The sequence below is a fragment of the Gallinula chloropus genome (genome assembly GCF_964237585.1).
Source record: "Gallinula chloropus genome assembly, chromosome: 32".
In the NCBI taxonomy this organism is placed as follows: domain Eukaryota; kingdom Metazoa; phylum Chordata; class Aves; order Gruiformes; family Rallidae; genus Gallinula; species Gallinula chloropus.
This window is the reverse complement of record NC_140117.1, coordinates 1,207,037-1,234,679: the sequence shown is the minus strand read 5'-3', so window position 1 is coordinate 1,234,679 and position 27,643 is coordinate 1,207,037. Positions and strand designations below refer to the sequence as shown.

The following is a 27,643-nucleotide window of genomic DNA, read 5'->3' as shown; positions in this document are numbered from 1 at the left end:
ACTTGACAACCTGCAGAGACGGGATCTGCCCGGTGACGTCAGGAGCATCTCGGGCTGCCATTGGCTGTCGGGTGGTGGCGCAGCCAATCGCGGTGCGTGGGGCGGGGCTGACAGCGAGGTCTGTCCCGGAGCGAGGCTCGTTCGGCTCCTATTGCTGGGTGACTTCGGCGTGTGACATACGGTGAGTGCGGGCGGGACCCGGAGCCCTTTCCCTGGGCGCTGGGACCCCCTTGGACCCCCTTTCCTGACACCGGTGCTCCATTCCCTGGGCATCGGGACCCTCCTGCCCCTCGTCCACCCCAGAGAACCAGGACCACCCCGGGCTGCCCTTCTCTGGGCACTGGGAACCACCCCCCCGGGGGAAGGGAGCGCCCAGTCCCTCCCGCGAGACACAGGGAGCCCCCTCGCAACTCTCCCCCCACCCCCGGCCTGGCTTTGCCTTCTCCCCCCTCCAACCCCCACCCTCCAGATCTGCTTCTCCCTGGGACACCCCTCGACCTCCTGGGACCCCCCTCATTGACAGCGGGGACCCCTCGGTCTTCCCTTCCCGAGAAGCAGGACCCCCTCCTGGACACACCTCGGTGCCCCAACATCCCCCCACCAGTCCCATCCACACCACATTGTGGGTCCCTGCACCCCCCACCCCTCCCCGTGCCCCGTGTCCCCACAGAGCTCCACTCCCTGTGCCACTTCCACATCGGGGTGTCAGAGCCCAGCCCGGGGGTGCCCGAGTTTGTGTCACTGGGAATGTGGATGGGAACCTTCTCGCTGTGACAGCAGGAAGGGGAGGATGGTGCCCCGGGCAGAGGGGATGGCGGCCAACCTGGACCAGCAGCACTGGGACAGGAATCCCCAATGGGACAGAACAGTCAGCAGATGAACCGTGTGGTCCTGGCCACAGTGCAGGAGAGCTACCACCAGAGCAGGGGTGTGTAGTTCCGTAGCCCCCTCCGTGGTGCCAGCCCCCCCGCGCCCCTCCCCACAGAAGAGGCGGATCCGGCTGGGGGGGGCAGCCCTGAACATCTGCCTGCTGCAGGCGCTCCTGCAGGTGACCCCCCTTGGCCCCACATACCTCCCAGACACCCACACAGAGTGTGCACAGAGCCCCAGCCCAGCCCACAGTCACCCCTGCTCATCCCTTTCCCTCCTTGCCTGTCCTTTCCATCCCAGCATCCCTGGGTCTGGGAAAGCCCAAGGCCCTGTGCCCGGGAGAGTGGGTTGCTCAGGGACACCAGTGTGGGGCTTTACCCTCTCAGGTTCCCAGATCATAGAATCATAGGGGTTGGAAGGGACCTCAAGAGCTCACCGGGTCCAACCCCCCTGTCAAAGCAGCTCCCCAGCTCATATTGCACAGGTTGGTGTCCAGACGAGTCTTGCATCTCTCCAGAGAAGGAGCCTCCACACCCCCTGGGCAGCCTGTCCCAGGGCTCTGTCACCCTCACTGGGGAAAAGTTCTTCCCCATGCTGGTGTGGAACTCCCTGTGCTCCACCTTGCAGCCATTGCCCCTTGTCCTGTCCCCACAGACACTGAAAAGGGGCTGGCTATTTCCCCCTGCATCCCATACTTAAGGTATTTATAAACATTCATAAGGTCTCCCCTTAGTTTTCTTTTATCCAGGCTGAACAGCCCCAGCTCACTCAGCCTTTCCTCATACGGGAGATGCTCCAGGCCCTTCATCATCTCCGTAGCCCCTCTGGACTCTCTCCAGGAGATCCCTGTCCTTTTTATCCCAGGGAGCCCAGAACTGGACACAATACTCCAGGTGGGGCCTGACCAGGGCAGAGTAGAGAGGAAGGATACCTCCTGTGACCTGCTGCCCACACTCCTCCTGATGCCCCCCAGGATCCCATTGGCTCTCTCAGCCCTCAGGGCACACTGCTGGGTCATGGCCAAGCTGTCATCGACCAGGACCCCCAGGTCCTTCCCCACAGAGCTTTTCTCCAGCAGGTCATCCTCAGCCTGTACTGATTCCAGCAGTTATTTCTTCCCAGGTGCCAGACTCTACACTCTGTATTGAACTCTTTCCATCCTTTCCTGACTTTCCATTGCGGCATCCCTGGGGCTGGGAAAGCCAAAGGCCACATGCCTGGGAGAGTGACCAGCTCAGGGATGGATCCTTTGCCCTGCCCAGAACTGCTGGGGACCAGCTCTGGAATTTGATCAGCTCTCCTCTCTCCTTGTAGCCTGCAGGAGTGTCTGTTCCCCCAGGTAATTTGGGGTTTGGCTGCTGCTCTGGGTGGTTCTGCTCCCATTCCTCATGTGCAAGGGACATCTGGGGTGGCCAGTGTCCACAGCTAAGCTGTGCCTGGGTGTGTTGGGTGACTCCCACACCCAGACTGTGGTGCTGGGCTGTTCCCCCATTGTCTTCTGTCCTGTCCACCCCTTGTGAGCATCATCACTGGGGCCATGAGAAGCCATCTCCCCCATGCACCGCCCAGACCCAGCCAGCTGCTGCCTCCCCATCCTGCTTCTCCATGCTGGGGCTGCAGCTCCACCAGTTCCTGTGGAGAACGAGATAAAAAGTATTGGTTGGTCACTAACCAACTATGTTGAGGATGTTATGCCTGAAGGACTGCAATGTTAGCACAGTGTGTGCGTTGTGATAGCCCAGGAGAATCAACTTCTCTCTGAGAAGGGAACGATAGAGAGGATGAGGGAGCAACAACAGGAAGGGCCTCAAGTCTGCAGGACCAGCTCTGTGGCTTTGTTAGCAAGAAAGTTCACAAAAAAAGGTCATGTATCGAAGAGGAAGAAATGAAGCCCACCCGGAGATATTATTGGGGTGGGGTAGGTGGGTGGGTAGGTTATAATGAGCTCTCATAATGGAAAAACACTTCTGTTACCAGGCAGCAGAAGTGTGAGATGGGAAAGAGCACAACACAATGTTCTTGCCAGCTCTCAGAAATGTATCTATTTCTGCTTGTCGTGGTTTCACCCCGGCTGAGAGCCGAGATCCACGCAGCTGCCTGCTCTTTAAAGGAAAAGAGGGGGGGGGGGGGGGGGGAGGAGGGGCGTGAGAGGCAAGGGAAGGGAAAAGGAAGGGGCAAATAACCCCAAATCCAAGAAACCAAAAGCCTGTGGGTTGGGATAAGGATAGTTTACTAGAATAGCAGAAAGATAAAATATAACAGTGCTGACAGGACTTTAGAGCAAAAATATATGAAGCTGTTGATACACAATGCAGTTTCTCACTGAACCCACAGCTCAGGCCGTGCCACCCTGAGCCGTCCCAGAACCCGACCGTCCCCCCAAAAACCGCATGTCCTGGAGCCACCCCTGCTCCTCCTCCCATCAGCCACCTTTATACTGAGCATGACAGAATTGGCATGGAATACTCTCTTTGGCCCGTTTGGGTCACCTGTCCTGGCTTCGTCCCCTCCTTTCTCATGAATAGAGAAATATGAAGAGCTGAGAAAGTCCTTGACTGTCTGACAGCAACTAACAACATCAGGGTGTTATCAGCACTGCTTTCATTTTAACTCTCAAACACAGCATTCCATCTGCTGCTACAAATGAAGTTAACTCCATCCTGACCAAAACCAGGACACCCTCTGATTGCTGCCCATTATTCATCGTGCAGGCAGGCAGAGATGAAATCTCTCAAAGAAGTCTGAGAAGTATCAAAAGAGACTTCAGGGGTTTAGGGAGGCTGATTGAGGGAGAGGGAATGCAAGTGGTGTTTTCTTCTATCCCATTTGGGGCAGCAAAGAACACAAAGTGGGCTAAGAAAGTAGAGGTGTTGAATAGGTGGCTGAGGGGCTGGTGCCACCTCAGGAACTTTGGTTTTTTCAGTCATGGGGTGATTTACTCAGCACCTGGCCTGATAGCAGCTGACGGGTGCCACCTGTCTCCAAGAGGAAAAGAATCCTTGCTCAATTGCTGGCAGGCCTCATTGACAGGGCTTTAAACTAGCTAGGAAGGGGGGAGGAGATATAGTGAGGCTTGGTAGGGTAGAGCAAGTAGCCTCTAGCATTGTACTAGATTCAAAGGGGGAAGAGGGTAAAATTCAACGAGGTAGAGATAGAGCTTGGGGATGCTGAAATTCTACAAGACTGTAGGGAAAATGCCTCTGAAGTGTCCCATAGGAACTTCAGGGAACTCCTCAGAGGAGGTAGTATTGCTGATCCCCCTTCTGGAACCTTCTAATGTCCCTCTAGAAAGCAGTGGGTGAAAACTTCAGATTCCTCCCAGAGGGTTGAGGGAGGGCTCCTCAAAAAAGGTAGTGAGTCAGAAAGCCCAGCTGAAGTGTCTTCACACCAACGCACACAGCATGGGTCATAAGCAGGAGGAGTTGGAAACCGTGATGTCACTGGAAAATTATGATCTAATTGCTATCATGGAAACATGGTGGGATGATTCAACCCCCCAAACACCCGCAAGGAACATCTGTGCTAATTTAGAAATGCTTGACTAGTAGTAGATGATGGGGTAATTATTAACCAATTAGCATCAATTTAGGTGGCTTTTTCTAACTGTATCCCAAGATCAACATGGGGCAGATTGTGTGTGCTGGGTGCTGGCTTTGTGCAATTACCACCCAGCACCCATCTCTGCACAGAATAAATCCAGTCCCTCCGCTCTGGGTGTGTTGGTGTCCTGCACAGCAAGTCACAATCTGGCTTTTGGGATAAACATGGGTCTTGCTTGTCAGCACACAGTGTCCCCTGATGCCTCTTCTCTGTTTGCATCCTTCCATGCCACACAATCCTGTTGGGATTAAGTCTCAGGTGGGTTTCCCTGCTGCCCTTCTACTGAGCTGGGCACTCAGTAGAGGTGGCGGCAGCTCGTGGCTGGTTTAGGGACTGGGCTCAGTGTGCAAAAGCCTCTTTGTACCAGAGCAGCTTCAGGGGCAGCAGAAGAGGAAAGTCCTGAGCAGGGAAAGAATTTCCCGCCTTGGAAAGCCATATTTAGCAATATTGATTGCTGTGGCTGCTGCTGCTGAGGGGTTTGGTGCTGCGGTGGAGCTGGGGGCAGTGGTGTTGGATGGGGATGAGATAGGTTTGGATGTGGGTAGTTTGGGTTAGGTTTTAATGAGTTGGGTTGAGCAGGATAGGGATGGGATTTGGCTGTGAGTGGGATCCGGGGTTGGCTGAGCCCTCCAGGGTATGGGGAGGGGGATGCAGTGCATAGGAAGGGGCTTGAGCTGTGGGAACCAAGAACAAAGTGGAGCCTGGGCACCAAGCTGCTGAGCCAGTCCAGACTGGGGATGGGACCCAACTGCTACACTGACCTTGGGGGCTTGTGAACCCTGCTTCTGCCTCCCAACCCCCTTCTGCCCTGCCTGGGACCCCCAGAGATGGATGCAGCTTCCTGGCAGCCTGTGGGTTAATGGGTCTCACCCTGGTCCCCCTCCCCAGGTCTGGGTATGGATGCTGAGGCCCACCATACCCACAGCTGGGCAGTGTGAGATGGGGTGGGGATGGCAAGAGGTGTGTTGGGTTGGGATTAGATTGGATGGGTTGTATTGGGATGCAGTGGGGTGGGATGCGATAGGATGCTGCTGTGATATGGGTGCTGTGGTGGAGGAGACCTAAAGGGCCTAGAGAGGGGTGGGGGAGACAGGGAAGAGTCTGAGGCTGCAGGAACCAAGAACTATGTGGAGTCCAGGAACCCAGCTGATCAGAGCCTGTGCCAATGCTTGGAGCCACTCCTGGTGATGCTGTCGCCACCACACAGGTAATTGACAAAGAATGGCCAGGGCTGGGACCCTCCTGCTTCACTGACCTGGGGAGTTTGCAGGTCCTCCAGATGACATCCCATCCCTCTGGCATGTCGACCCTCCACTCAGCTTGGTGTCATCTGCACTTGATCCCACTGTTGATGTCATTGATGAAGATATTAAACACCACTGGTCCCAGTACAGGACCCAGTTATGGGTCCAGGAGAGGAATGGGCAAGGTGGAAAGTTGACTCTCATTGAGTTTCTGGGGCAGTTGGGTGGATGAGGAAGGCTTTGCACTCTGGTTCAAGGGGCTTTAGAGTTGCTGGGTCATAAGATAAAGGACAGGGGTGGCTACAGGGATGCTGCTGTCCCACTGGGAGGGAGGGCTGTGGGGTTTGGGGACTGACTGCTCAGCATGGCTCATGCATTGGGAACCTGATGGAGGGGAACATCCAGGTTCTACTTTAGAGGCTAAAAAGCAGAATTTCAGCTCGTTGCCTGGCAGTGAGGCCTCAACTCCTGCCCACAGATATAAATCTGCACCTTGAAGCCAGCAGAGGATGGGCTTTTAAAGCAGCCTGGTGCATCTGGCAGCTCCTGAGCACCCGGTGAGCAACTTCCCTTTCTACAGGAGATTTGTATTTCCTGCTCTGTAGAGTCAGTAACGGATTTGCAATAACTCCTGGGGAGGGGCAGTGGGGCAGAGCAGGGGCTGCACCGGGGAGCTGTGTGGTCCCATCCTGTCCTTGAGGACCAGTTTTTTCCACTGTCAGGGTGCTTGTGCAGGGGGTTTGGGAGATATTGGAGCCTCTTTAAGGCATGGAGAGCCCTTCTTTGCCATCCCAGCTGGGGCACCTGTGACCCCTATTGCCCTTCTCTATCTTCCCCTTCCTCCTCTCCAGCACAATCAGAGCTGTGGCTTTTAAGGAGCCCTGGGGATCCAGGGACACCACATCTGCTGGGGACAGGAGTGGCCAGAGTATCAGGGGCAGAGCTCAGAGCTCAGCGGGTTTCACCACCCTGGGGCCAGGATGTGCCCCGTGGGGCAGGAGATGGGACATCTTCCTCCTAGACATCCCATCCTTGGGAAGCACCAGCAGGGCCATGGCCAAGCTCCATCCCATGGAAACAGGCACTGTTGGGGCTGCAGCCCCAGCACAGAGGAGCAGGATGGGGAGGCAGTGGCTGTGTTCAGGCAGCCCCTGGGGGTTCGTGGGGGAGACTTTCTCCTGTCCTTCAGCCAGCTGGTGGTGATGGGCTGTGAGAAGAAGCTGTAAGCACAGCAGTGCAAGGTCAGGATCCTCTCAGCTTTCCTCTCCAGCGCAGCCTGCCCGTAGCTCATGTATTTGCTCAGCCACTCAGGGCAGGTGTTCTCCAGGTAGTGCTTCATGTGCTCAGTGACAGTCCTGTCCACCTCCTACTTCCTCTTGGTGATTTGTGCTGCTGCATCTGCCACAGTGAATGTCATCCTGTCCATGTCGAAGGCAATGAAGTCCCTCCCATCTTAGGGGATTTGCCAATACCCCCTGGTGCTATTGTCCTCCAGGAGGTCACAGCTGACTATGCTCTGCAGTGTGTGAGCCCCCTCAGTGAAATGGGGCTGAGGGGCTGCTGCAGCCCTGGGCCTTCAGTGGGGCAAGGCCCCCCGGCAGCACCCCCCCACTCCAGCCCTGTGTGAGGCCTGGGGATTTGGGCACTGAAACAAGAGCTGCCCCCACCCTGCCGAGGACCCACAGCACTCGGGGCACCGTGTAAAGCTGTGACACAGACACACTGAACCCAGGGCGTGGGAGCCCCTCTGGTTCTGGGGGTCTCAACTGCCATGGGGACCATGAGGGCTTTGAACATCCAGCCCAGCACCAGCAGTGGGAGTGCCAGGAGGAGCTGTGCTCCCAGATAGTTGACTGCCTCCCCCTTCTCAGAGACAAGGCAGGATGAGAAGCTGAATTGTCCTTGACTGCTTAGCAACAACTAAACCAGTAGAGTGGTTCCATCACCCTAAATCCCTAACACAGCCCTACACTCACTGCAAGATTAACATTAACTCTAACCCTGCTGAAAACAGGACAGCAGCTGTCACAGAACCTCACACAACAGGGCAGGACAGTGAGACAGGAAAAAGAAAAAAAAGAAAAAAAAAACCAACAACCCCCCCACCTGAAACGTCTCTGGCTCTAACAAACGTTAACAACCAACTGGTTCAGTGTGTTGGTCAGGATGTCAGTACTACACCATTGACTCAGAGCTCCTAAGACTTGTGCTTGATGACTCAAAGAGCACATAAGCACTCACCGATGGGAGATGAGGTCTGTCAGTCTCTGCAGAAGGTTTTGGGGAGGTCAGAGTTGCTGATGTGGGTTTGGTGTACGTTGCGGATGTGAGCAATGGTGGGGATGTGCGTGAAGAAGGCTTTGGGGTGTGTTTATCTAGGTTTCGGTTCCACGAGCCGTCAGCACTCCCCGTGTCCCCTCCTCCTTTTCCCTGCTGCCCACTGGGAGCTGCTGCTTGTGACTCCCCACTTCCCGCTGAGTCTCAGTCAGTGGGAGTCGGGAGCCCTTCGGGCAGCGTCCTTTGCCTGGCTGCCCCCAGCTCCCCCAGGGTGAACAGTCTGACCCTGGGGCGGGTTCAGCCTGTGCACCAGCAGCAGGGAGTATCCAGGCACTGGGCTGTGCCCGTGTCCTCCTCGTATCACACCGCACCGACCCGCTCGGAGCTCCCAGCTTTTCCTGTGTCCCGTGGCTGGGGCCCTGCCGAGCACTGCTGGAGCTGTGCCCACCAAGCCAGCTCTGGGATGGATGGGCAGCAGCCCTGTCCTCCTGTCCCCCTGGGCTCTGGGCACTCGTCCCTGGATACCGGCGAGGTGAGACCCAGCCTGGGTACCCCCTGCTCAGATTGGGCATAGGACGTTCTGTGCTGGCTTGGACTCAGACCCTTGATGTATGTGGGCACAGAGAGCTTCCTCTGTTAAGAACAGTGTGAAGTCCAGTGGAGAGTGGAGGCTGACAGCAGGCTGTGGTGGGCTGGATGGAGTCACCCTGCCCACGAGCGCTGCTGTGCTGGACATGCTGGAGCTCCAGCAGGAACTGGAGTCAGAGGCAGCGCAGTGGGACGCCTCAGTTGATATCACTACTGCATTTTTCTGGATGCCTTTGGCAGCAGAGAGCAGGGCACAGCTTGCTGTCCCTGGGAGGGTGCCCAGTCCACCTGGAATCAACTGCTCCAGGGTGGAAACACAGTCCCATCCTCTGCCCTGGGCTGATCCCGACTGCGCTGGAAGGGGTGAAGCCCCAGAGCACCTGCAGTACACTGATGACATCATCGTATGGGGCAGGAGAGCAGAGGAATTCTCTGAGACAGGGCAGAAGATAGTCCAGATCCTTCTGGAAGGTGGTTTTTCTGGTTTGGACTGGTAAGCTGATGGACCTGTGCAGGAGATGCAGTACAAGCAGCGCAAGGCAGGAGTGCTGCCAGGTCCAAGGTATGCTGGACACAGGTGATGGCAGACACAAGCAACCCAGGGCATGAGGGACAGCAGGGACAAGGGGCAGCTAGCCCAAGCCCCAGGGGTGCCCACACTCTCTGGAAGGTTTTTATCCTTGTCCCATCTGTTTCACCCACAAACCCACATGGTGTCAGAGCCGGGTGGGGAGAGCCACGGGGTGCCAGATGCCTGGGTCCCTGTGACGGAAAGACACTGAACCACAGGTTTTTTAAAATAGAATTAATAGCAATTTATTCTAAAAAAAAAACCCAGAATGCAGATTCAGTACGTCACTTGCAGGTTATTGTTGGATACAATGGGGAATTCACTATTGCAGTTTGGAAGTATGACCACACTGATTACAATCACAAAAGATCCACAAAATACTCTTATTACAACCACTGTGGCTTCCCTAAAACATAGGATCACAGCTCACAAGCACACAAAATATTACAATCACAAAGATCCACAAAATACTCTGCTGCCAACACAACACACAATAAAATGATCTACAGAGTCACAAACCCCACGGTTACACTCGCCGTAGGCAATTAGCTTCCCTACGATCACAAAGATCTACAAAATACTCTTATTACAACCACTGTGGCTTCCCTAAAACATAGGATCACAGCTCACAAGAACACAAAATATTACAATCACAAAGATCCACAAAATACTCTGCTGCCAACACAACACACAATACAATCACAAAAGATCCACAAAATCACAAAATGCTCTTATTACAACCACTGTGGCTTCCCCAAAACATAGGATCACAGCTCACAAGCACACAAAATGTTACCCATACGTTAGTCACTCAGAACGACACACTTAAAACATATCACATAGTAACTTACCCCGTCTCTCAGGTAAGGGTTCCCAATACATTATTACCTCAGCCAGCCGCCCGGCTAAGGGGGAAGGGTGTCCTCCTAAGGTTGGAGGAACGGCTCCCAATACTAGCTCGAATGCCAGGGCTTTTATTTGGTTCATTTTGCTGATGTGTGTGACAGGATGCAGGGCTGGGCCTGACATCTTTGGCCCCATCTCTTGCATATTCCCATTCTCTTGGCCCATCGAAACCAAATGCGGACCCTTAGGGCTTGTCAAACAGTTTGAGTAGTGGTTTGATTGGGACTCAGGGCATATGTTTGTGGAAGGAAGCCAAGGCTTAGCAAGGCTCCATACAGGTTTTTCAGGTTTTGTGAAGTGCCCACTTCAGTCTGTTTACAACACAACTCAAGTCGGAGCCATCTACACAGCTCCCCGTGAGGTGTCTCCGCAGACAAAGAGCTTAAAAGCAGCCCAAGACTAAGTTGTGTATTACAACTCCCTGTAGGCCGCCTGCTCTGTTTAGGCACTATTGAAACCTGTGTGTATAGCTCAGCCTTACAGTCCCCCATGGACAGACAGGTCTGGGGGTCTCAGGGTGTCTCAGGGTAGGGGATGAGAGCGGCGCTGGTGTGGGGGGAAGAACTGTGATAGGGGTGACCTCAGCCTGGGGGATACAGGTGAAGAGGGGCTGTGAGGGGGGTCTGGGAGCCTGAGGGGATGGGGGGGCTAGGCGGTCCCCTGGGAGGAGTTACTGGTAAGAGTCTCTGGCTGCCATTGGTGGGCGGGTGGTGGCGCAGCCAATCGCGGGTCTCGGGGCGGGGCTGGCAGTGAGGTTTGTCCTGGAGCAGGGCTCCTTTGGCTCAGAACATCTGGGACCCGGAGAGGATGGATGGGGCTGGACCGGGCACTGGGGCTGCTTCTGCTGCTGAGGGTCCTCGGCTGGGCGGCGTGTGGTAAGTGCGGGTGGGTCCCGGGAACCCCACTGGACCCAGTTTCTTGATAACAGTTCTCCATTCCCTGCACACTGGATCACCCCGGGGCACAGAGACCCCGAGTCACTCTCCCCAGAGAATGGGTGCCCCCTTGGAACACTCCCCTTCCATCCTCTTCCATCCCTTTCCATCCCCTTCCCAGACGCTCCCACAGATCAGTTTCTCCTTGATGCCGGAGACCCCCTTGGACCCCCTTCCTGGGCACACTGACAGGGCCCCCCATTCCTCATACCAGGACCCCCTGGCTTCTCTTCATGGGAAGCAGGACCCCATCCTGGACACAGATTCCCCCCACCAGACACTTCCCCTTGAAGCTGCCCCCCAAACCCCCAATCCACTGCACTGGGATCCCCACCCAGGCTCACCAACCACTTCTGAACTGTGGACACCCTCACCCAACAACCCCCACAACAGTCACTGTTCCCCGTGTCTCCACAGAGCTCCACTCCCTGCACTACTTTGACATCGGGGTGTCAGAGCCCAGCCCGGGGGTGCCTGAGTTTGTGTACGTGGGGTACGTGGACGGGAACCTCATTGTGCGCTACGACAGCGAGAAGGGGAGGGCGGTACCCCGGGCAGACTGGATGGCGGCCAACCTGGACCAGCAGCACTGGGACCTGGAAACCCAGATCGGACAGAGTAATCAGCAGACTTATCACGAGAGCCTGGACACACTGCAGGAGCGCTACAACCAGAGTGGGGGTGAGTGTGGGCTGGGATTGGGCTCTGTGGTTTGGGAGAGCTCCCATCCCAGCCTCCAAGAAGACCCTTCCCTGCTCCATGTTACTGCCCCAACCTGTGACGACCTGACCCAGCCCAGCGCCACTGTCAGCAGGTTCCTAGCGTGAGGGGGTGCCTTGCCCCAGAGCTAGGGAGGCCCCCTCACCCAGCAAATTCCCCCCTTCCCAGTGCCCAGCACACCATCCCAGGCCTGGCCCCCACATCTCACCCCTCACCATCCATGTGGCAGTGGAGACGCCCAGACCCAGAGGGACTCCTGATGGATGTACCAGCCCCCCACCCTTATTGTGGCACTTTCTACTCGCCCCAGAGCCAGAGGGGGTCCCCCAACTAAACACATCCCATCTCCTGTCCCTGCCCCCACAGCTTTCAGGACCTTGTCCCATCCCCTTGCTCTTAAGGGTGCCATGGGGCTGGGTGCCATCCCAGCCATGCCCTGGGCACAGGGGATTAGTGTCACAGCTGTACATGATGCCCTGAGTGCTGTGGGCCCTGGCCAGGGTGGGGGCAGCTCTTAAGATGGTGCCTGATTCCGCAGGCCTCATAAAGGGCCTTCAGTGGGGGGGCTGCCAGGGGGCCTTGCCCCACTGAAGGCCCAGGGCTGCAGCAGCCCCTCAGCCCTGTCTCCCTGGTCATGTTTCAGGGGCTCACACTCTCCAATACATGCTCGGCTGTGACCTCCTGGAGGATGGCAGCACCAGGGGGTATCTGCAAATCGCCTATGATGGGAGGGACTTCATTGCCTTCGACATGGACACGATGACGTTCACTGCGGCAGATGCAGCAGCACAAATCACCAAGAGGAACTGGGAGGCAGACGGGACTGTCACTGAGCACGTGAAGCACTACCTGGAGAATTCCTGCCCTGAGTGGCTGAGGCAATACGTGAGCTATGGCCAGGCCGTGCTGGAGAGGAAAGGTGAGGGGAGATGGGGACTCTGGGGAGCAGCCAGCATGGATGTGTGTGCCAGCCCTCACTGCCACCCCCTCCCCAGAGCCCCCCACAGTCCGAGTGTTGAAGAAGGAGACCCAGGGGATCCTGACCTTGCACTGCCGCGCTTATGGCTTCTACCCACGGCCCATCACCCTCAGCTGGCTGAAGGATGGTGAGGTCAAGGACCACAAGACTGAGTGGGGCAGCATCGTGCCCAACAGTGACGGCACCTACTACACCTGGATGTCCATCGAGGCCCATCCTGGGGAGCAGGACAAGTACCGGTGCCGTGTGGAGCACGCCAGCCTGGGCGAGCCAGGGGTCTTTGCATGGGGTGAGTCTGGTGGCCTTGGGCATGTGCAGGGGTGGACTGGGGGGTTTCCCCTTCCCTTCTTCACAGTCCTGCTCATCCCCAGAGCCAGAGTCCAACTCATCGACCATCGTGCTGGGGGTGGTTGTTCCCCTTGTCATCCTGGCTGTCATTGCCATCACTGGATTCATCATCTGGAAGCGCAGATCAGGTAAATCCCCAGGGTGTGGGAGGAAGGCAGAGCCCAGGGGGCTGGCAGGGGCTGTGGGCACAAGCTGCAGTGCTCTAGGAGGCCCCAAGCCTGATGCTTACACACAGTGGATGCTAATGCCTCTTCCCCTCTTTATTTATGTGCACTGTGCCCACAGTGAGCACGAGGTGGCAGCTCGCAGATGTTTTTCCCCTGTACGCACAGATGGGAGCTCTGGCAGCTTGGCCAAAGGTATGACATGGGACTGGGGGGCTTGGATGGGGCAGGCCCAGCTCTCTGTGCTGCCCCTTGAGACCCATGGTCAGAGCGACACTGGGCTGCTGGTCCGGGACACTGAGACCACCATAGCAGAGGGTTGGGGACAGGGACTTTTCCCTGCATGACACTGTCTCTTCCTCCCATCTTTGCAGTAATCCCTGCCTAACTGCCCCATGAGTGAATGGGGCGGCTGGATGTGGCTCCCTGGGTATTGCTCCAGATACCATTTCATGGAACTGGGATGAGTGGTTTGTTTTAAACAATCTGTCTTGCAAGGTAACAGAACCTTCAGAGTCAGGGTAATGTTCTATGGACTGGGTCTCACTTCACAAGGGGCTTGATCCTGCAAACATCTGCGGGGCCTTGGACTAGGGCCTCCATCCTCCCAAGACTGGAAGGGCCTGTAGAGTCGTGATCTCAAATCAATTACAGGCGATGTGTGGGGTTTATTGGAAGAGAGGCAGTAGGTCAAACAGGCATCCAAAGGGATGAATGAGAAGCCTCCTTGGCCAGGATATGGGAACATTGGAGGGAAAGCCAAAACTGTGTGAGGGGATCTCTGGGGGGAAGGATTAATAAAGGGTATTCCTAAAAATGTAATGCATGGAACTCTGCTTCATTCATGCAAATGCTTGTAAAAAGATGGCAGCTAACAGATAAGGGCTCACCAGTGCTAGAAAAATGTGGAAGCTGGAAGATAGTGTCAGTGGACAGGGTGGAAAGGTCATGCATAATCTCACGTGGGAATTGATTCAAGGTTTCATACAAGTACAGAACTCTACAGACCATGGGCTGTGTATCACTATGCCTAGATCTGCTGAAGATGGTTGAAGATCTTTTGCTGTTCCCATTAATCTGTCTTTTGTGTTTAATATCACTAATGCAACAAGCCCCTCCCACCTCACAAACTTATGGATTAATGTGGTGTTTCAGCCCCAAGCAGTGGCTGAGCACCACAAGCCACTCGCTCACTCCCAGAGGAGAAACAGACAGAGGCTGCAATGGGCACTGAGAATGTCTCCTGCCCTGAGGCCATGCAGACAGGTATTGAGAAGAAGTCTCCTGCTCTGGGGCCATGTGGACAGGTTTGAGGTGACACAGTCACTAACTAAAGCAGGGACTCACCTCTGAACTATCATCATTACACTTGCAGGCGAGGAGACACAGTGGATGTCTACACAGTGGACTCTTGCCCTGAGAGGGAGCAGAGGCAGAAGCAACCTGGTCCCATCCCAGGGGACCAGGGAAGTGGTCCACCAGAGTGGAAGGTACGTGTTACCTGAGGGTGGTCTGCAGTGACCCGGACAATACTCAGGTCCCCAAAGATCAGAATAACACCCAGCACACACAGTCTGTACAGTGGACATAGGTGTGGTGTACAGCGATGGGGACCAGAAAACTGGCTGTAGTGGACAGGGCAGACATTGAGGCACCAACTGTCCATGACTAAGAGGAGGACATGAGAATATGGATGGTGCCCCTACCTTGGTCATGGAAGCCCAGGTACAAGAATTGCAGCAAGAAAACGGGCTGAAAAGGCACCGTCCAGGAATATTCCTGCTCTGGTTGATGTTGAGCAATTCCCCAGGCAGGGTGGATGTGTTGAGGACACCTCTCCCTATCCTGACCTGGTGGCTGTATGTCTACGTGGGGTCAACCTCACACCCAGTGCCATGCAAAGGCCATGTTGGACCACTGCTGGATCACCCCTGTGGTCAGTCTTTGCACTTTAGCCTGGGCAAGAAACACAGGCTCCTCTCAGGGCAAAAAAACACCTGGTTTGAAATTTTAGGAGCTGTGTAATGAATGTCCTGATAAGGATGAGGGGTCCTGCCTCCAGCGAGGCAGAAGAAAGGGGCAAAAGAATTACATGGCTTTGAATGGGACATCTTCCACTCAACCAGATGGCTTACAGGTCCTTTCCAACTTGACCATGAACACTTGTGATGATGGGGCATCCACAGGTTCTCAGGGCAACCTGTGCCAGTGCCTCACCACTCTCACAATGAAATGTTTCTGACATCACAGCTGCACAGCGTCACAGAGTAGTTGGGGTTGGGAGGGACCCCAGAGATCATCTAGTCCAACTCCTCTGCTAGAGCAGGATCACCTCGAGCAGGTTGCACAGGATTGAATCCAGGCAGGTTTGGGATCTCTCCAGTGAAGGAGAATCCATAACTGGGCAGGTTGCACCAGTGCTCGGGCTCCAGATGGTGGAGAGACTATGTTGCTCTTCTCAAGAAACTGAAGGAATTGAGTGTTTCCCTGGTGAAAAATGAGTGCAAATCCCCATTGGAACAACATTGTACTGGGGGACAGCTACAGTGATGTCAAGTATCCCAACATCGTACAGTTGCAAGAATAACAAATAAAAGAATGGGGCCAGTCCCATGTTTGAGCTGCAAAGTTTGGGAAAAGCCATAATTATAATGAAAAATTATACAGGTGCCTTAAAATTAGAAGAATTATACAGCCCTAAATTAGAGTTTGTGGTTTGACCCATGCAAAGGAAAAGCTTCTTGTCAAAACACTTCCACACCAAGTGGGTGTCCCCTCCCTATAATTCAGGGATTGAGAGGAGATTTTTCATTTGACTGTATTCCTAAAGGATTATGGTGGCTATGTGGAGAAATGTTGCTTTACATGGCACACACATTCAGAGGAGTGATCCCCTGTGTGCCCAGCACTGTGATGAAGGATACCTGCTTACTAGCCACCAAGGCTAGTGAGTTTTGATTCTGGCTTTTCGAGGCATCAAGTTCTGCAAGGAAATGCCTCTGGCCATCCAGAAAAGGTGCCACAGAATCACAGATTCAAGAATCGTAGGAGTTGGAAGGGACTTCAAAAGATCATCAAGTCCAACTCCCCTGCCCAAGCAGGTTCCTTAGGACAGAGCTACCTGTAAGTGTCAGTAAGTCCCAATCGGTATCTGTACCCACCTTTTCTTGGTTGCTCAGAGAAATCAATTTGCCAGTAGTTCCCTGATATGTTTCCTTTTCTAGTGTTCCCCAATCACACCCAATTTTCTGTGCTGGGGTGACTTTTCAAACATATTTCACATCACTGAGTCACTGTCAAATTGTAATATAGAGAGATTTTTCCCTATTCATTGTGATTTAAAATTTATACACACTCGTTAAAAGTCCATGCCGTTTCCAGATTGCTCCATGGGCATGCACAGCTCCAAAGGCATACTCAGAAACTGTCCGTAGATTTATCCTTTTCCCTCTGAAAGTTCTAATGCTCTGGCTAAGGCAATAGTTTCTGCCTTTTGGGCTGAAGGACCAATAGGATTGATTCTATGAGCGGGTCAGCAGTGGCCACTGCATACCCAGCCTTATGGATACCTCGCTGTACGGAACTACAACTGAACCAGAGATGTTGGGCATCTTCTGAAGGTTCATCTGCTGAATCAGGTCTGCTGGAATACACAGCTTCCATTGTGCCTAATCATGTGTCTGCGGTTCGGTTGTGGTTTCACTGATGAGGGAAGCTGTTTCACAGTTGGTTACTCTAATCACAGCACTGTCAAACACATCAGAAACAGCCAGCCCGCCCTTCCCCCCACGCTGCTTTCCAGCTCTCGCTGGTTTCTTTCGCTGCTTTCGCTTTCACTTTCACTCGCTAACCTGCAGAGATGGGATCGGCCTGGCACCCAGTGATGTCAGAGGCACTTCGGGCTGCCCAGAGAGGTGGTGGCTGCCCTGCCCCTGGAAGTGTTCAAGGCCAGGTTGGATGGGGCCCTGGGCAACCTTGTGTAGCTCCAGGCCTGGAGGTTGGTGGCCCTGCCTGTGGCAGGGGGGTTGGAACTCTATGATCCTTGGGGTCCCTTCCAACCCAGACCATTCTATGATTCTATGATTCTATGATCAGAGGCAGAGCTCAGTGCGGGGCAGATTTAACCACCCTGGGGCCAGGATCTGCCCCATGGTGCAGGAAATGGGGTATCGCCTTCCTCATATAGATCCCATCCTGGGGCTGGCCCCAGCCACTGCCAAGCTCCATCACATGGCAATAAGCACTGGTGGGGCCTCTGCCCCAGTGTGGAGGAGCAGGATGGGGAGGCAGTGGCAGGGTCTGGGCAGTGTCTGGGGGAAGGTGGCTCCTCTAAGCTCCACTGATAGAGCTCACAAGGGGTGGGGAAGGCTAGAAAACAGCAGGGGAACAGCCCAGTGCCACAGTCTGGGTGTGGGAGTCACCCAATACACCCAGGCACAGCTTGGCCCCAGAAACTGGCCAGTGTAGATGCCCCTTGCACATGAGGAATGGGAGGAGAACCACCTGCCATGGATGTGAGTGGCAACCGAATAACCAGTTATCTGGAGTGTGGGGCAGCAGAAACTTTCTCCAGGCTGCAAGGAGAGAGGAGAGCTGGTCACATCCCAGAGCTGGTCCCCAGGGCAGGGCAGAGGGCCCATCCCCGTGCTGGTCTGCTTGGGCTGCTGACTCTCCCAGGCACATTGCCATGGGGTTTCCCAAACCCAGGGATGCCAGGATGGAGAGGAAGGGCAAGGATGGAAAGAGCCAAGCACAGAGCACCTGGCAATAGGACCCCACAGTGTCCCAGATCTCAAAGACACTCACCCAGTGCTGCATCTCATTTCTATGTGAGGCGGTTTGGCCACGGCTAGAGGCCAAATGCCCATCAATGCCGCTCTATCTCTCCCCTTTTCAGCCAAAAAGGGGAGAAAATATATATTGAGAGGCTTAGGATTCAAGATAAGGACAGAGAGGGATCACTCTGCAATTAGTGCATTGGGCAAAACAGACTCCACACAGAAGGAAGAAAACTAATTTATTACACTGCACTACACACCCAGTGAACCAGAGTCAGGCAATGAGAAGCGTGGCCAGGTCTTAAAGCACCTTCCCCCCAGCCCTCCCTGCTTAGCAAACTTCACTTCATTCATGATTTTACTCCCTTCTTCCCCAGCAACACGGTGCGAGGAGAGGCAGGGAATGTTGAGTGGGCTTCCAGTCAGTTCCTGACAAGCTGTTTTCCTTCTCCAGATCTTAAACCACCTCTACTTGCCGCCACCCCTCCTCTCTTAGAAGACTTTAGTCATAATTTTGATCCCTTCTTCCCTTCCCCACCCCCCACCATTGTGGCGTGGGGAGGGACAGGGAATGGGGAGTGGGGGGGTTTCAGTCTGTTCCTCCTGAGTTGTTTTCCTTCTTACTTTGGGGGGGGGGGGGGGGGGAGAGGGGTATTCCACACACACACCCCTTCCCCTGCGTCACCATGGGGTCCCACCCATGGGAGATAGTCCTCTACAAACTTCTCTGGCATTGGTCCTCTTTATCAGGGCGTCATCTCCTCACCATGTGCCTCAACCCAGTTCCCTTCCATGGGGTGCTGCCCTTCGGGTCCAAACTGCTCCAGCCTGGTCCTCCACAGAGTCACAAGTCCCCCAGAAAACTTTCTGTGGCATGGGCCAGTCTCTCCATAGGCTGTAGATGTCTCTGCTCCCCATCCTTATCCATGGGCTGAGGGGACACCCGCTCTACCGTGGTCTTCTCTATGGGCTCCAGGGGAATCTCTCTCTCTGGCACCTGGAGCACCTCATTCTTCCTCCCCTCCTTCTTCCCTGGCCTTGGTGTCTGCACAGTTTCTCACATCTACTCACTCCCTTCTCTGGGGGTAAAAAGCAGCTGCTTGCAGTTCTTTTCTCCTAAATGTGATTCCCAGAGGTGCTGTGACCATCGCTGATGGGCTCAGCCTTGGTCAGTAGCAACTCTGGCCTTGAGCTGGCTGGTGTTTACTCTCTGGGGCCTGCAGAGCTTCTTACAGCAGCCATCTCTGCAGTCCCCAGTTCTCTACCAGCACATTGCTACAGGAAACTGCTACACTCTGCAAAGCAAAGCCAAAAAGCGATGTGTGACCAGAGGGAACAGCTACTCCTCCTGTAAGTGCTCCCGCAGGAGCTGTCAGAGCTTGGCAAGACCTCAAATTGCTTGTTTGGGAAATGGTAAAAGATCCCAGTCCCCAGGAATGTCTCCCTTGGACGGATCATGTCCCATGGCTAATGCCCAGGGAGAACCAAAGGGAAGAGGGGACAAATCTGGGCTGGTTTCCCCAAGGCAGGAAAAGTGCATGAATTGAGAGGACAGGCAAAGAGGGAAAGGGCTGAGCACAGAGCACCCGTGACAGGACCCCACGTCATGCAGCTGCCCATGGCCACTCACCCAGTGCTGCACCTCGTTCCTCTGGAAAGAAAACCAAAAAGCAATATTTATCAGGTAGGACACCTTGTCACCCCAGAAATGCTCAAGAAGAGCAGGAAGAGCTCTTGCAGATCCCAAATTACTGTTTGGGAAGTGCAAAAAAACCCAAACCCCAGGAATGTCTCTCCACAAGACTCACCCAGTTCTGCACCTTGTTCCTCTGGAAAAGAAGGAAAAAATAATATTTAACCAGGTAGGACATCTTGTCATGCCATAACTGCACATGAAGAGTAGGCAGAGCTCAGGCAGACCCCAAATTACAGTTTTGGAAGTGCAAAGAGCCCCAAATGTCAGGAATGTCACTTTCCACACGACTCACCCTGTGCTGCACTTCGTTCCTCTGGAAAGAAAAACAAAAAGCCAAGTGTGATCAGAGGGAACAGCTACTCATCCCATGGCTGCTCCACAGCAGCAGGTAGAGCTTGGGCTGATGCCCAACTCATTCTTTTTGGGGAGTAGGAAAAGACCACATTGCACCCAGGAATGGTTCCCTGCTAGACTATTTCCCCATAAGCCCACCTAGGCCCTCTGGAGCTCAGCCCCAACATCAGGAACCCCACAAATCCAAATCCCTCCCGGGGGCTCCTGTGCCAGGAGGTTTTGCTGGGGTAAAGGGCCAGAAGGACTCACCCAGCTCTATGGATACCAGCAGGCCTGAAAAGCAAAGCCAGAGGAAGAGGACAAGAGGAGAGCAGCTTGGAGAAACATCTCAAGAGGGTCTCTGGGACCTTCCCACCAGCCAGATGCTCCGGCCGTGCTCCCTGTCCCCCTGCCCACACCCCACCGTGCCCTCGTCCCATTCAGTCCTTTGCCCAAGGGGCATTTTGATGAAGGCAAAACATCCTTCTGAAGCAAACGTATGTTTCCTTCTCCAGAGATAAACACCGACACCAAGGACCCCAATACAGAGCACGAGGAGCACACCCAGCCCGACCATCCAGGGACGTGTATTGTGGAAAAAGGGAGCTGAGAAACAAACAGATCCACAGGGAAAGGGATGGATGTATACTGGAGTCTGTGGGAAGAAGGACCAAGAAACTACCGCCCCACACCTCCCAGCCCTTCTGCTGTGAGCCCTGGCCTCAAGGGGACAGAGGTCTCCCGTGCCCCCACACCCCCACACTGCACCCCAAGCCCAGACCAAAGCTGCTCCCAGACAGGTAGCCAACCCCCGCCCTGCTCCATCGCCGCAGGGGCTGGCTGCAGCCGTCGCACCAGAGATGCGCAGGAACGCCTCCTGCTCCTGGGCCAGGCGGCGGTTCCTGACCACACAGGGAACCCCTCTCTGGTTCCCGTCACCACGATGGCGTCTTCAGTGTCAAACAGGCCCCTGGCATCAGGGGAACGTCTCTGGGAGACCGAGGGGACACGGTGCCCGTCGGGGTCTTTCCACAGCACCTCCGGTTGCGGGAACCATCCGGCCGATCGACACAGCACCCGGATGCCTCCGGCCTCGTAACCCTCCAGAGAGAGCTGAGGGCCAGAGCCTGTGGCTGGGGAAGAGCCCAGGGTTGGGGTCAGGGAGGGATGGGCTCAGCTCTGATGTCACCACTCTATCCCAGAGCAGACCCATCACAGCTCCCACCAAACCCACCCCAACCTGTGCAGGAACCACCCAGTGTTGATGCCCAACGGCCCAAAATTTCCCCCCAAACTCCCGGCACAGCAAGACTGAGCTGCCCATCTTCAGCACCTCAAGGCAGCATCTGTAGCAACCCCTCTTTGTTCAAGAAGCCTCAAGGCTTCCAGACAATGTACCAGGTCTCCTGGGGCACCAAGGGAGGACACAGGGATCTGGGAGGGACACACAAGCCCAGGGGCAATACGACCACCCCTGCTAACACCGCACTAGACAAACATGCGTGGTGGGAAAGGGATGCGCACATGGCACGAGGGAAAGGAACCCACGCCGTGCTGGAGCTCACAGAGACTCACCCAGTGCTGCAGCTTTTTAACTGCAAATAAAAAATAATATTTGAACAGAAGGGACACATTGTCACCTTGTAACTTTTCCTCAAGGAGACAGAAGAGTTAGGGGAGAAGCCAAACTTTGAAAAGTGGTAAATGCCCCTCCCCAAATACCAGGAATTGCTCCATCCAGCCTGATAACATCCCATGGCTGGTGGCCATGCCATCTGGGCAGGGGAGAGGGTCAAACCATGTACTGGTCTCCAAGCTGCCCACCCTCCAAAGCACATTGCCTTGGGCTTTCCCAGACTTAGGGATGCAGGGGTGGAAAGGGTGGACAAGGATGGAAAGGGTGGTACACATTGTGCCCTGGACAGGAGCCAATGTTGTGCCACTAGATTCACTCATATCTGCAGTTTCTCCAACTTGAAAATAAAGAGAAATACTTGATTAGGTGGCATTAGACATGGAATAAATCCAATACCTCTGCTCTGTGTGTGTGTTGGTGTACTGCACAGCAGGTAACGATCCTGCTTTTGGTACAGCAGACATTCCAGATTGTCGTGGTTTCACCCCAGCTGAGAGCCGAGATCCATGCAGCTGCCTGCTCCTTTAAGGAAAAGAGCAGGTTAAAGGGAAGGGTGGGGGGAGGGGAGAAGTAAGGGAAGGGAAAAGGAAGAGGAAGGGGCAAATAACCCCAAAACCAAGACATTAAGAGGCCCGTGGGTTGGGATAAGGATAGTTTACTAAGATAACAGAAAGATACAATGTAACAATGCTAACAGGACTTCAAAGCAAAAATATATGAAGCTGTTGATACACAATGCAGTTTCTCACCAAACCACACAACTCAGGCCGTGCCACCCAGAGCCGTCCCAGAACCCGACCGTCCCACAAGAAACACGCGTCCCGGAGCTGCCCTAGGCCTTCCTCCCGTCAGCCCCCCAATATCCTGGGCAGGACGTAACTGGTGTGGAATACTCTCTTTGGTCAACTTGGTCACCTGTCCTGGCTTTGCCCCTCCTTTCTCATGAAGAGCTGAGAAAGTCCTTGACTGTCTGACAGCAACTAGAAACATCAGGGTGTTATCAGCACTACTCCCATTTTACTCTCAAACACAGCATTCATCCGCTCTTACAAATGAAATTAACTCCATCCTGACCAAAACCAGGACATTATCCACCCCTTATTCCATATCATTTACGTCATGACCAAATCCAACCATTTCTTGTTTCAGACACATATATACATGTGTACACATGTATACACACACATGTGCATACAGATATTATTCCCTTAGTCTATGGACCATTCTTCTGAGTTCGTTGAGTGAATGAACATTTAGTCCATGGTGATTTTCAGGCTTCATTCGTCGTAACAGTCTCTCATGGTGTCAGCAGGCGCCATTGGATCGTTGCATGCTGCATCTCGGGCTCTCGACCGATACAGCTGACATGGTCCATGTTCATATTCTGTGAATCAAAGACGTTCATTTTCAAAGGGAAGGAGGAAAAAAGTTCTTGGAACACCAGGTCTTGGTCCCGTCCTCGTGGCACTCTTCCTTCATTGACTTGTATGACTCCGGCTGTAACTCCATTGGTACAACATACAACAACATACAGCAATAATAGCAATAATGAATGTACAGAGCAATTATTATAATACAATCTCCACCTTATTAATTATATTGGCTATTCTCACCTAAAATCAAATCCCTTTGAGGTACGCACGAACCTCTCCATCCTTCTGCATTACCCACCAAGTACAACCAGGTCCTTGAGCAAAAACAATCCCAGACATGGGTTTACCTTTGTCTGAAGCAGGGATGACCCAAACTGTCTTCCCTAATATACTCTTCATATGCACCACTGGGACTCTGTCTCCTTCTACAGTGCGTGGAAATTTTGACTGAGCAGGACCAGGTCGATTGGTGGATCCTCTAGAGTTAACTAGCCATGTGGCTTTGGCTAAATATGTATCCCAGTGTTTGAATGTTCCACCACCCATCGCTTTCAGGGTAGTCTTTAAGAGCCCATTATATCGTTCAATTTTCCCAGAGGCTGGTGCATGATAAGGAATGTGGTACACCCACTCAATGCCATGCTCTTTGGCCCAGGTGTCTATAAGAGCATTTTGGAAATGAGTCCCGTTGTCTGACTCAATTCTTTCTGGGGTGCCGTGTCGCCATAGGACTTGCCTTTCAAGACCCAGGATTGTATTCCGGGCAGTGGCATGGGGTACAGGATATGTTTCTAGCCAGCCGGTGGTTGCCTCCACCATCGTAAGCACGTAACGTTTACCATGGCGGGTTCGTGGGAGGGTGATGTAATCAATCTGCCAGGCCTCCCCATATTTATATTTCATCCACGGTCCTCCATACCAAAGTGGCTTTAACTGCTTCGCTTGCTTGATTGCGGCACACATCTCACACTCATGGATAACTTGTGCAATAGCATCCATGGTTAAGTCCACCCCTCGATCTCGAGCCCATCTATATGTTGCATCTCTCCCTTGATGACCTGAGGAATCATGAGCCCATCGAGCTAGGAATAATTCACCCTTACGTTGCCAGTCTAGATATACTTGAGCCACTTCAATCCTAGCAGCCTTATCTACCTGATGGTTGTTTCGATGTTCCTCCATGGCCCGACTCTTAGGTACATGGGCATCAACATGACGTACCTTTACAACAAGCTTCTCTAACCGGGCAGCAATATCTTGCCATAAGTCAGCAGCCCATACGGGTTTGCCTCTACGCTGCCAGTTGTTCTTTTTCCACTGCTGCAACCAACCCCACAGGGCATTGGCTACCATCCATGAATCAGTATACAGGTAGAGCATTGGCCACTTTTCTCTCTCAGCAATGTCCAGGGCTAACTGTATGGCTTTCACCTCAGCAAACTGGCTTGATTCACCTTTTCCTTTGGTGGCTTCTGCTACTCGTCTTGTAGGACTCCATACAGCAGCTTTCCATCTTCGATGCTTTCCCACAAGGCAACAGGAGCCATCAGTGAAAAGGGCATATTGCTTCTCATTCTCTGGCAATTTGTTGTAAGGTGGGGCTTCTTCAGCCCGTGTTACCTCCTCATCCTCTGATGACATCCCAAAATCTTTGCCTTCAGGCCAGTCTGTGATCACTTCCACGATTCCTGGGCAATTAGGGTTTCCTATTCGAGCCCACTGAGTAATTAGTGCAACCCACTTGCTCCACGTAGCATCAGTGGCATGGTGTGTAGAAGGGACCTTCCCTTTGAACATCCAGCCCAGCACTGGTAGTCGGGGTGCCAGGAGGAGCTGGGCTTCAGTTCCAATCACTTCTGAAGCGGCTCGAACCCCTTCATAGGCGGCCAGTATTTCCTTTTCTGTTGGAGTGTAATTGGCCTCAGAGCCTTTGTAGGCCCGACTCCAAAACCCCAGCGGTCGACCTCGAGTCTCTCCTTGTGCTTTCTGCCAGAGACTCCAGGTAGGGCCATTCTCCCTGGCTGCCGTGTAAAGCACATTTTTAACATCTGTCCCTGTCCGGACAGGCCCAAGGGCCACTGCATGGACTATCTCGCGTTTGATCTGCTCAAAGGCTTGCTGCTGCTCAGGGCCCCACTGGAAATCATTCTTCTTCCGAGTTACGTGGTAAAGTGGGCTCACAATGAGACTGTAGTTTGGGACATGCATTCGCCAAAAACCTATAACACCTAAGAAAGCTTGTGTTTCCTTTTTGTTGCTTGGTGGAGACAGAGCTGCTATTTTATTGATAATGTCCATTGGGATCTGACGACGCCCATCCTGCCATTTTATTCCTAAAAACTGGATTTCTTGCATAGGCCCCTTGACTTTACTTTGCTTTATAGCAAAGCCAGCTTCTAAAAGGATTTGAATTATCCTTTTTCCTTTCTCAAATACTTCCTCTGCTGTATTGCCCCATACTATGATGTCATCAATATACTGCAGGTGCTCTGGGGCTTCACCCTTTTCCAGTGTAGTCTGAATTAGTCCATGGCAGATGGTGGGGCTGTGTTTCCACCCCTGGGGCAGACGATTCCACGTGTATTGGATGCCCCTCCAGGTGAAAGCAAACTGTGGCCTGCACTCTGGCACCAGTGGTATTGAGAAGAAAGCATTTGCAATGTCAATTGTGGCACACCACTTGGCTGCCTTTGATTCCAGTTCATACTGCAGTTCCAGCATGTCCGGTACAGCAGCACTCATACCTGGAGTGACTTCATTTAGGCCACGATAATCCACTGTCAGCCTCCACTCTCCATCAGACTTCCGCACTGGCCATATGGGACTGTTAAAGGGTGAGCGAGTTCGGCTGATCACTCCTTGACTCTCCAGTTGACGAATCAGCTTATGGATGGGGATCAGGGAATCTCGGTTAGTACGGTATTGTCTCCTGTGCACGGTCATTGTAGCAATTGGCACTTGCTGTTCTTTGACCTTCAACAACCCCACAAGAGAAGGATCCTCCGAGAGTCCAGGCAATGCACGCAATTGTTCAATTTCTTCTGTTTCCAAAGCAGCTATTCCAAAAGCCCATCGGTACCCTTTTGGGTGTTTAAAATACCCTCTACGGAGATAATCTATACCTAAAATGCATGGAGCTTCTGGGCCAGTCACAACTGGGTGTTTCTCCCAGTCCTTCCCAGTTAAGCTCACTTCAGCCTCTAACACAGTCAATTGTTGGGATCCCCCTGTCACTCCAAAAATGCTAACAGGTTCTGTCCCTACATGATTCGATGGCATTAGCGTACACTGGGCACCAGTATCCACCAGAGCCTTGTACTCTTGTGGGTCTGACGTGCCAGGCCATCGGATCCACACAGTCCAATAAACACGGTTATCCCTCTCCTCCACCTGGCTGGAGGCAGGGCACCTCTATTGTCGCTGACTGTGTTGGCTGTTCACTGGTGCAGTGTTCTTCCTGGCAGAACTGCGTTGTGCGATCCTTTTACCTCGCAGCTCATTTACTCGTGCTTGAAGGGCTGAGGTGGGCTGCATGCCCCACTTCATCATGTCCTCACCATGGTCACGCCGGTAAAACCACAGCGTCTCTCGCGGTGTGTACCTACTGTATCCTCCCTTCTGGGATGATGGACGCTTTCTCCCAATAGCTGCAACATGGCTGCATACGGGTTGGGAGATGGACACATTTTCGTCAAGCCGCTTGACCAGTTTCTCTACTGCTGCGATCACAGAGAGGGAAACATTGTCCTGATATCTCCGGAGTTGGCCGGACACCTCAGATACGGTATATACATCACTCCAGTCCATTGTTGCCAATGAACTGGTGTGCCCTGCTGGTGCACTTCGTACAACCTTACGCCACATATCTGGGGTGCATAGGACGTCATCAGGATCAGAGGGAAGCTGTGAGTTGTCCAGATCATAATAAATTACCTCCCGTACAGCTAATTCTCTCAGGTGCTGGATAACTGCCTCTAGGTTGTTACACTTGGGTGTTTGACATGTGATGTATTCCTTTATGGGATACCTTTCCCTCACACTTGACAGTAGTCGCCTCCAGAGGCTGAGGATTTCAGGCTTTTCACCAATTACCTTATCAATGCCTCCTTCTCTAGCTAGGGATGCCAACTGCTTGGCCTCCCTGCCATCTAATTCCAAACTACTGGCCCTGTGATCCCAGCATCGGAGCAACCAAGTGATGATGTGCTCACCTGGGCGGCGGCTGAAATCTTTTCGAATTTCACGCAGCTCACTCAGGGACAGGGATTGTGTGACAACAACCTCATCCTGAGATGGCTGAGATGGCCCTGCCTTATCCTGGGATGGTTGAGATGGCTTTGCCTTATCCTGAGATGGTTTGGATGGCCCTGCCTTATCCTGAGATGGTTTGGATGGCCCTGCTTCATCCTGACATTCATCAGACGACCCCGCTTTATCCTGACATTCATCAGATGACCCTGCTTTATCCTGACCTTCATCAGGTGGCCCTGATTCAATTTCATCCTCATCCTCATCCTTCACTACAGGAACAACTCTCTTTGTGTATTTCCTCTTTCGTACGGGAGCAACAGACACTGATGTGGGTTGATTTTTTGTTTTACCAGCAGTATCTGCTGTAGGGGCAG

At 53.5% G+C, this 27,643-nt stretch overlaps 2 protein-coding genes and 1 long non-coding RNA gene across 3 annotated transcripts in view; all 3 read left to right on the top strand.

Moving 5' to 3' along the window:
* Positions 1-27,643, top strand: part of LOC311202930 (butyrophilin subfamily 1 member A1-like) — a gene marked incomplete at both ends in the record, with an annotated part of 517,675 nt that overhangs the window by 202,667 nt on the left and 287,365 nt on the right. The gene's annotated exons all lie outside the window — the stretch shown is intronic.
* LOC311202818 lies at positions 163-5,697 on the top strand. Its single transcript, XR_014617944.1, has 3 exons — positions 163-181; positions 1,993-2,209; positions 5,678-5,697. It is a non-coding gene; the product is annotated as an uncharacterized lncRNA (long non-coding RNA).
* LOC311202777 (class I histocompatibility antigen, F10 alpha chain-like) lies at positions 10,868-13,813 on the top strand (the record flags this gene model as incomplete). Its single annotated transcript, XM_084277414.1, has 7 exons — positions 10,868-10,931; positions 11,409-11,672; positions 12,355-12,630; positions 12,707-12,979; positions 13,062-13,166; positions 13,324-13,397; positions 13,577-13,813. 7 exons carry the CDS (start codon positions 10,868-10,870, stop codon positions 13,577-13,579), a joined length of 1,059 nt encoding a protein of 352 aa, XP_084133540.1. The 3' UTR covers positions 13,580-13,813.